Raw genomic sequence first — 9,796 nt, forward strand, 5'->3', positions numbered from 1 at the left:
TCAATAAAACTATCTTGAAAATCGAGCCTCCCAAGTTCACTGATGGGGATAGGGATGCTCTAATTCATCCTTTTATTTAGATCCAGAACGCTAACTTATTTGGTTCTCGTTATTTACCCAACACGGCATATCTCCTCCTCTAGCGTATATAGAATCAACATAAACAATTAATATGCAGAATCAGGTGTAATAATAATTTAACTCAAGAAGATTGGAGCCAGAGGCGGGCCCACTAAGACAAATATGGTGTAAAATAACACCCCTTAAATATGATAAATTTGAAAATGCTGATAGAAACATTGAAGATTTTTCAGCATTTTTGGTTTGAAGTGTACTTTGACCTAGATTAAAATGAATTCTGAGCCCACCACTGATTGGAGCTAATGTGAAGTAACATGCAGTCGTTAAGTGAGAGTTTAGTTTACTTGTGTAAGAAAATTTACCATTTCATAAAGTGACGTGGCATCCAAAAATGAATAAGTATCTCGATAATAAGAAAAAATTCTAAGGTATACAAGACAGAACCTCCCAAAGATTAGGTTATATGAAACAGAGAGATCAAGCTTGGCTCAGTGTTTAGAGTTTTGGTGAACGAGGATTCTTGTGAGAGACACAACTGTAGTCGTGAAAAACCTTGACACTACAAAAAAAGGTTGATGTGCAAGGGAAAAACTTTGCAAGGGATTTGCTTGGGACAATGTTCCCTTGCAAAATGATTTTAGTCAATATTCTCTTCAAAAATTTTGCAAGGGATATATTTTTCTCGAAAATACTTAGCGAATTTACTAATTGTTTTTTTTAACGCTAGATAATAATGTTATTACAAATTATAAAAAATATTACATATAATTCTACAGTCGACATTTCAACCGGTCTTAAGAGAATTCACGACTGACTGCATCACCTGAGCTGCCGTATGGGATATGTGCTTAACGGTACCCCTTACGCCTTGTTGCAGATCTCTTGATGTAGAAGCACTAATGAACCATTAGTCAAACCACTAGACCAAAAGGGCTTCCGCATTTTTTCTAGTTGTTTAATATACACTTTCACAATTTCTTAGAAAATCTATTGGATATGAGCAACGGATCTGGATTGTTCCCTCACAATTTTCTAGCAAAATTTCTAGGAATTTACAAGGGAACTTTTTTTTTATCAAATACTGGGAATAAATCTACTCCGGAACTAGAAGAAGCGCCTAAATTACTAAGAACAAATAGTCATTCATTCCCAACATATGCAACAACAATTTTTTTAAAAAAAAAATTACAATATTTTGAATACATTGTAAACTAAACATAAACCAAACCAGTAGTATAATTAATCTAATAATTTTTAATTAATTTAAGAATTTTAATTAAACTAATTAAACCATGTACTAAAAAAATCCTAAACAACCCCTAAACTACCAAACCCTAACCTACCAAACTCTAAACAAAACCCTAAACTAACAAACCATAAAAGAAGCCCTAATCTACCAAACCCTCAACAAAACATTAAACTACCAAACCCTAAACGAAGCCCTAAACTACCAAACCAAATCTACTTACCGTATACCAAACGCTAAACTACATTAAATCAAACCCTAAACTACGAAACACCTAAACACTTGTGGTGGTGGCTTGCCGCGGGCGTTCCTGTGTGGGCTTTCTCCGGCGAGGCGAGGAAAGATAGCTGGAGAGGAGATACGACAAGGCTCTGAGTAGGTGAGAGAGTGAGTAGATCCGATGAGGCTATGGCTCAATGAGAGAGAGTTGATCCACAGAGGTTGTGAGAACGAGGAAGAAGAGCACCTTTGGCAAGGAAGAAAGTTGGCTTCGGCGAGGAAGAATAGTAGATCCGACGAGAGTGAGAGAAAACAAGATCAGTTCGGCGTCAGGAAGAGGTCTCCGGGTTTCGTTTATGGGTTTTTGTAAATAATTCGGAAAATCAATTCTAGTTTATTACAAGTTTCATTGTGTGTTTCGGTTTTGGAACATGATTCCCAACACTTAAACTAATTTCCTGATATACTCCATATCTAGTTTGTCAAGTTTCTGACACTGGACAAATTTCCCGAAATATTTACCGAAGTACATTTTGAAACACTATACTTTCATATTAAATACATTATCCAAAACCAAAACCGTAAAGAAAACCCAAACGAAACCCCAAAACAATTTTTCTTAGGTTATGTAGATTCTTGGTCTGGACTGCTGAACCGGCTGGGGTTAGCTGTTGAAGCCGGATTTTTCAATCCGGACTCTCTGTTCGGTTAGTGTTTGAAGGTCAAGACATTGAAGGCCGGTGGTATTGGGTCTATTCTGGATATGCGCCTCCGACGTTAATACTATTAGTACAAGCACATCAAACAGATCCTTTGGTTACTAATAGTTTGGTCACATAATAGATTTTTGAAATAGACTTAGTTTCGTCGTGCATGTACTTGAAGTCGAATTTAGGAGGATTAAGGGATGATTCATCTGAATCGTGGAGTGAATTCATCTAAATGTAGTTGAAAATACAATGATGGAGATTAAGTAGACTTGAATCTAATTTAGTGATTCATAGTGATACTAGATAACATTATAGTACCTGTAATATAATCTATGTTGAGGTTAAAGCTTTGTACCAAAATTAATGTGAAGTTGAGCAAAAATAGAAAAAGAAATAAAACATTTTTGGAAATGGCTTAAAGACGTCTTGGAGATGCTCTCATGTCAGCGGTTATTGTTAATAACCGGAAGATGCCAAAGAACTAGAGTTTGGAATCTTGTCGGTTATTGATCCGGTTTATCATCCCTGCGATCGATTTCCATAAGCTACCTGGTTTTGATCTCCATAACTAGTACTAGAGTTTGAAGATCCCAAACGTGAAGGAAAGATATGGAAAAAAAACCAAGAAATCTTTTTATGGTTTCTTCTCTTTTAATGGCGTTTTTATTTGCTTATTCTGCATCTGTACAGCTTAATGATTCTGGTAATTCACTTTGTCTCTTCTTCTCTCTTTCTCTCAAGATCATGTTAAACTTCACAAGTTGTGTGTTTCATGCAGATTGGTATCTTTGGTTTCCTCTGTACGCACTAGCTTCTGCAGTTAATCTGATCAACTCCAGAAGAATATGTAATAAATCAAGAAGAATTAGACAGATGACGAGTACAGCTCTTAGCTTGGGTTTGTTCTTGTTGGTTAAAGTCATTACGGAGGATGTCATAACAGAGAGAGTTGGAATCTTGTCTTTGGATCTCACTCATAGAGTTGTGAGAGAGAAGATCGGAAGTGGTTTGGTGATAGCTTCTATGGTTCTGCAACTACAAGCTTCTTGTTCAAAACGGAAAGAGAAGTCCGTTGACTTTGGTAAGAACAAGAACATGGTTCAGTCTCTGGTTTGAGAAAAGTCAAAACACATTTCAAAACTTGACTCTGTTATTGTTGATTTTCAGGGATGGCTGCAACTGTAATCTTTGGCTATGGACTTCCCTTTTGGTTCTTCACTATACAGAATGGAGAAATCAAGATTTGACTCCTTTTCTTGTTGGTTATGTATGTTTTATTCATTTTGCAACTTGTTAATTTATATCGCAAGAAATTTTCACCAACATAAAATTTGAATTTTCTTCAATCTGTAACAGAAAAACGAACAATATTTGGTCGATCGCAACATGCAAATGAACATGAAAAAGAAACAAAGCTGTCTAATAAGATTCAATGAGAAAGAGAAAGTAAAAGATTGAAACAAATCTGCAAGGAATTGACTTTAAAAAGCCAAAAACTAACAAAAATGACCTCTGCAATTTGTAGCTCTACAATGGCATGAATGTTCATTTTCTTGGTGAAAAGATTAAAAAAAAGGCTATGTACTGGATTCGTCTCTTGTCTGCTTCTTGCTGATCAAGAACTTCTCCGATGTATTCACAGACGGATGTACCACGCAGTATATGTTCACAAGCTCGTACTCCCCATCCCTGTGGGATTTGATCAGTCATGTATACTGGAGCCTGAAGCAAAGACAGATAGATAGACACAACTAAAAAGGATGATGTCTCACACCTTGCTTTCTGTTCTAAAAACTTCAAGTTTAGTGCGGATTCCATTCTGTAAAACTCGATTGTAACATGTCCTAGAGCATCCGCAGAGTTCATTGCATTCATAAACAGGATAAACCTCCTGTAAAACATTTCCACAAACAAATCACATGTAGTTGAGTGACATTAACAAGACTCTTAAAGTTACCTCCAAGATGTCAAGATGATACGTTCTTTGTCATCATATGGGAATCTACACCTCATGGACTTTCCATATACGTCTCTAGCTTCCTCAAAATCGTTACCGAAAAGGTATACATGATCACAAGTTAGAGGCGAGCATACTGAGCCAGGACAGACACACCTGTGTTGCACCTTCTGCATGGGACAAATAAAAAACAAATGTCACAAGAGAGAGAGAGAGAGAGAGAGAGAGAGAGAGAGAGAGAGAGAGAGAGAGAGAGAGACAATCTTGTTTTTTCATATTAGGACAAAGCGAGAATACCTCCTTGGCAAAAACCGAACTTAGCCTACAGCAAGCTGAGCGAGCCGCAGACAAGATGTCATGGTTACTAGGAGTTGTTCGCTTTCTGAATCTTTGACAACAATATTTTAGAAACCACAGAACAGTGAGCATCAAAATTTTGTCACTAGGAGGAGATGGTGGTGGTTTAGAATCTTGCTTCCTCCGCTTCATGTTTCTAATCCTATATGAGACTGCTCCAAGCTTTTCTTGAATTTATCAGGACGGCTAAGCCTAACAGAACTTGGTTCCATGTGTTTCTGCCTGATGGTGACGACCAAGGTCAGGTAATAAATTGAATTTCAATCCACAGAACTTGCAAACATACTTATGTGAAGTCCCTGCTTCAGGGTTTTGATAGACTCACCACTAGTCAATCTGCTGCACTCAGAAGGATGCACAGCTTGCACATGTGTTAGCAACTGTTCTTTATCTCCAAAGTTTCTGCCACAAGGAATACACTGAAGAAGCATGCACTTCTCTGCAATCTGCACGTGATGTCTCTCCTCCACATGAGCTTTCAAAAGCAATAGATATCACCTTCATTGGTCCACCTCACACTGTCTCCCTTTGGATTCAATGAAAGCTATGCATTGCTGACTCTTATTTCCAAAACCAAATGGTTTCTTCATAACCGATTCGTTTATGTTTCTGTCTTGTCCTTGAGACAATTCATTAGACTCTTTTTCTTCAACAACAATGCCATCCCATAGGACCAAACCATTCATCACATGGGTATTTTCAGTATCAGATTCCATCTGTGATGCGTTTCCTGTTTCTCCACGTCTAATCTCTAGTTTTGGTCTTTTACGGCTCGCATGGACATCTGAGTTGAAGATGCTTTTACTACCATTCTGCTGTTCTGTTGTTTCTGCAACACTGCGACGAGAACCATTTTGTAACGTAATGCTTCCATGTTTTCCATTCTGACAACACCATTAGTTGCATCTGATGATCAGAAATGGATTTGACTTTGTTCCATCTGATACAGTTGTCAAACTCCTATACACATACAGTTGTATGGTTGCAAATGGTATATTATACACATGTATTTTATATATCTGCTTAGTGAGATGGGATTTGATGACAAGAAAATGCAGAGTAACAGACACAATCGTTCCATGAGGTTACTTCTTTAGCTCTGTTTCAATTTTCTATTTGGGTAGTCAAAGTTTGTGTATCTGTTGAAGTGTTTAAGTTTAAGACCAAAAAAGATTTAGCCCTGAATCTTTGGACTGTTTTTGATTGGTTCTTGGAATCTTTGATAACTTTACCTTTTAGCTGGACTGTTCCTGAAAAGAAAGAGATTGAAGAGGATAATAGCATTGACCATTCTCTTTCTGCTTCTCAACGCTTTAAGCGCGTGAGTTAAAAACCAACAACAACTTTCTTTTCTGGTTCTTGTATCTTCATAACTCTGATCCATGTGTGAGACGTTGCCAATCTTCGCTCAACCAAAGTTCCATGGGAACTAAGATATCAGATCACATAGTCATGGCACCAAACAAGTTATCAGAGGAAATGATAAAGTGTGCATCAGCTATATACTCCGACCCTCACAACGGTTTCTCATCCCCAAGCGAGTATGATACGTGGAGTCTAAGCTTCATGAAAAACTTCGATGATCAGTTCAAATTAAGCGGACCTTATAGCTCAATGATTGAAGTGTCACACATTCATCAAAACCATAGGAAAGGAGGACGAGACCTTGACTTTATGAATCGAAACTTCAGGTCACAGTTTTTATATAAGAAATTTCACTCAGTTTATTTAAAATGGTGATAGTATTCATTGGTTTTGTATTCTTATACAAAACTTCAAGAAACTGGAAAGTGTTGATCCAAGAAAGCTGTCTCACCAAGAGAAACTAGCGTTCTGGATTAACATACATAACCCACTTTGTCATGCACGTACGTGGTGTTTCTCCTCTGTAGTCCTTTGATCTAACCCTATGTCTTCGTTGTACTTATACTAGTTTTTTTCACCACAGCAGACGTTTTTAGTAAATGGGGTTCCACAGAATAATGGGAAACGGTTCTTACTGCTCACCAAGGTAATACCTATCAACACTTTCTTGGTTTGATTTGGTTTGCTTCAAGAAGATAATTTAAATGCCATTTTTATGTATGTATATATTTTCCAGCCAGCCTACAACATAGGAGGTCGCATGGTAAGTGTAGAAGCAGTACAGAGTTATATTCCACGCATCAGGATGCCTCGTCCTGGCCAGGTAAGACTCGCTTCTTGAGTATCTCACAACTACAATATTATGTTCTTAAGTTTTCTTCTTTTTATTTGTAGTGGGTGAAGTTATTACTCTTTCCAAGAAAGTTCAGAACCGGAGATGAGCATCAAGGATATTCCCTCGACCATTCCGAGCCTCTCTCCTATACTTTGCTCTTTGTTCAGGCAACCATTCTGATCCGGCCGTAAGTAGAGAAATCTCTATACTTCTGTGAAAAGTTAAGAGATCTTGAATGTGTCTTCTTTGGCTGTAGATTCGTGTTTATACGCACAAGGGAATATACCAAGAGATAGAAACCGCAAAAGAGGAGTACAGTCGCGCAACGTTTGGTGTAAAGAAAGACCAGAAGCTAGTCTTACCAAAGATCATCGAGTCTTTTAGGAAAGATTCAGGGTTGAGTCAAGCGGCATTGGTGGAGATGATTCAAGAATGTCTCCCAGAGACAATAAAGAAAGAGTAAAGAAACTTTGCTCTGAGATCTCAAAAGAGCATTGTTGAATGGACTCCTCATAGTTTCGTGTTTAGCCAGAGAACTATTTGGTTAGATGAATCTATTTCTTTAAAAGAATAGGTATGTGTACATTATTAAATCAATCTCTTCTGTGTACATAGTAAATTAAGAGTAAATTAATTCCCTTATTTTTTTTCTCTTAAGACCTTGAGTAACTTGCTCACCCATACATTATTTCATTTAATTATCACTTGAAATAACCAACCTACTAGGTGATAATCCGCTCCATGCGCGAAGCGAAGAGATTTTAAAAGTATTATAACTTTTAATATGTAGACATAATGTCAGTTAAAATCATAGTAAAAAATATATGTAAAAAAGTACGGAATATAGCTAAGAATTTTAGTATGTTAATATAAATTTATATGCGATGGACTTTAAAATTAAATTGTATATTTGTTTGCATGCGAGTAAATTATAAAAGAACCACGTCCAAATTTTGTTTTCGTACAGGTTAAAATAACCAATTCAAGCAAATCATAAAGTTCCCTTATTTAAAAGAACCACTTCCAAATTTTCATTCAAATCATTCGAGTTTACATTCGTATATTTTGTTACCTTATTTAAAAGAACCACTTCCAAATTTTTGAACAAATCATAAAATCTCTCTTTGGAAGGAGTTAATATGTTGTCTTATTTAAATCCCCGTTTTTTTTTTTTTAAATCCGAATGTAATCAAGCGTAACAGACTGACCACATACATAATCCGATCATTTTTTTGAAATCCAAAAATCTTATAGTATAATGTTATGACCAGTGGTACTTGTTTGTAATTATTCTAGTTGATAAAGGGCTTTTTTACAAATGAGGTGATAGTGAATGTGGTGATGACACTTAGGAAATGACACTCATGTAATAAACACATGAGGCCAAGGTTATTTTTATCAATGCTCCTCAATTAATAATAAAGGGATTTTTTTAATAGGAAATTGCTAAAATAATCCATAACACCTTTTACTTGAATTATAATCTCCTAATCACTTATTAAATAATATCCAAATTACTCTTTTTATACATCCGAGTTCAAAATAAATTTTTACAAAATAGTTGATATTTAAAATAAACTAGATTTTGAATGACAATGGATTTTTTAATTTGTAATAGACAATATTTATAATTTGTTATTATATCGGCAATGTATTTTAAATTTGTAATAGATAATATTTATAATTTATTATTATAAATGTTTATATATGGGTTGGTTGTTCATATTCTGGTTAGATATTAAACAAGATGATATATACATAAATTATTGCTCATTTGATTCGGCTTCCTTGAGTTCAGGGGAACACAGAGGTATTTAAATGGCATAGAGCCCATATTCATGTCTGTTGATGCTTGGGAAGGAGGTAATGTTTACCCCAACGTCAACTCAAATCTTCTATAAACTAAATTCAAACACTAATCACTAAACCATAAAAAAAAATCTAAATTTTAATCTAAATAAAATAGCAACAAACGAAATAGCATAGTACATATTATTCAAATTTTGAAATATCTATGATTAAAAAGAAGGAAATAATGTTTACCCTAATGTTAACTCAAAACTTCCATAAACTAAACCTAAAACACTAATCACTGAACCTTAAAAAGATATAAACCTTTATCCAAATATTAAAAATGCACATTATCCAAATATAAAAATGCACATAATACATAATATGAAACATTATTAAAATAGAATAGTAACAACGAAATAGCAGTACATATTGTTCAAATAACATAGTACAACCGAAAACTTACAGTACATACTAGTGGTGGTGGTTACGGCGGAAGAGATGGTGACTGATATCAAAGAGATGGAGTTGTTTTGAAAGATGCGACGACAAAAATATGAAATTGAAGATTACAGATTCTAATAATTTTAAAAAATGATTACAATAACTATCGTGATAATTAGAGACTCAAATGATTCAAATTTTTTTTTACAAAAAGTGATGGTGGATTGAAAGTAAAAACGGTGGCAGGTAACTGAAGAAGAAGAAGAAATTTATACACTTATCAACCGGCAAATAAAGGTAATATAGTATATATTGTAATAATAGTAGAAGATATTTTTTTAGTTAAATACCTAATTATACTTTATTTCATAGGGTACTCTGGCCAATATCCCTTACTTTTTCTCGTTGAAAACTACTCACTGATCACTTCATCCTATCTTTTACACTTCCACCCAAATAGCTAACTAATCTTAACCAACTCCTTCCCATTAATCTATGTAATTTGAAAAAAAGTTGGACAAAATTTCTTTTAAAAACATTTGGAAACTTCAACATTCTTAATATAAGAATGAAAAATAAACAAACTCAAAACTTTTTTAGTTGTGGGATATATACACAAACCTTCAATAAAAAGTTGGTTGATAGCTTTATGAACATAAACTCTTTTTCTTTTCGTTTTTTTTGTTTTCTGCTAAAAAATTCTCTTGCTTTTTCTTTTCTTCCTTTTCACATTGCTTGGGTCTATTTACATATTATTTTTCTTTTAATAAAATGGTGATAGCTTATAAAAT

At 34.9% G+C, this 9,796-nt stretch overlaps 1 protein-coding gene and 1 pseudogene across 1 annotated transcript; one reads left to right on the plus strand and one right to left on the minus strand.

The window, feature by feature from the left end:
* The first annotated feature begins 1,306 nt into the window (after positions 1 to 1,306).
* On the plus strand, positions 1,307 to 3,649 carry LOC106365161. The gene is made up of 3 exons (XM_013804610.3): positions 1,307 to 2,959; positions 3,035 to 3,337; positions 3,424 to 3,649. The coding sequence occupies exons 1-3, from the start codon at positions 2,866 to 2,868 to the stop codon at positions 3,501 to 3,503; spliced, it is 477 nt and encodes a 158-aa protein (XP_013660064.1). The 5' UTR covers positions 1,307 to 2,865; the 3' UTR covers positions 3,504 to 3,649.
* Positions 3,650 to 3,833: 184 nt separating this feature from the next.
* Positions 3,834 to 5,954, minus strand: LOC111200776 (annotated as a pseudogene).
* Positions 5,955 to 9,796: the final 3,842 nt, after the last annotated feature.

Source organism: Brassica napus, chromosome A9 (assembly GCF_020379485.1).
Source record: "Brassica napus cultivar Da-Ae chromosome A9, Da-Ae, whole genome shotgun sequence".
In the NCBI taxonomy this organism is placed as follows: Eukaryota; Viridiplantae; Streptophyta; class Magnoliopsida; order Brassicales; family Brassicaceae; genus Brassica; species Brassica napus.

Bases quoted from the DNA above. Each gene is read 5' to 3' on its own strand.
- LOC106365161 (XM_013804610.3), top strand. From the start codon at position 2,866: ATGGAAAAAAAACCAAGAAATCTTTTTATGGTTTCTTCTCTTTTAATG. The intron at 2,960-3,034 runs GTAATTCACTTT...TGTTTCATGCAG, and splicing joins TGTACAGCTTAATGATTCTG to ATTGGTATCTTTGGTTTCCT. The intron at 3,338-3,423 runs GTAAGAACAAGA...GTTGATTTTCAG, and splicing joins AGAGAAGTCCGTTGACTTTG to GGATGGCTGCAACTGTAATC.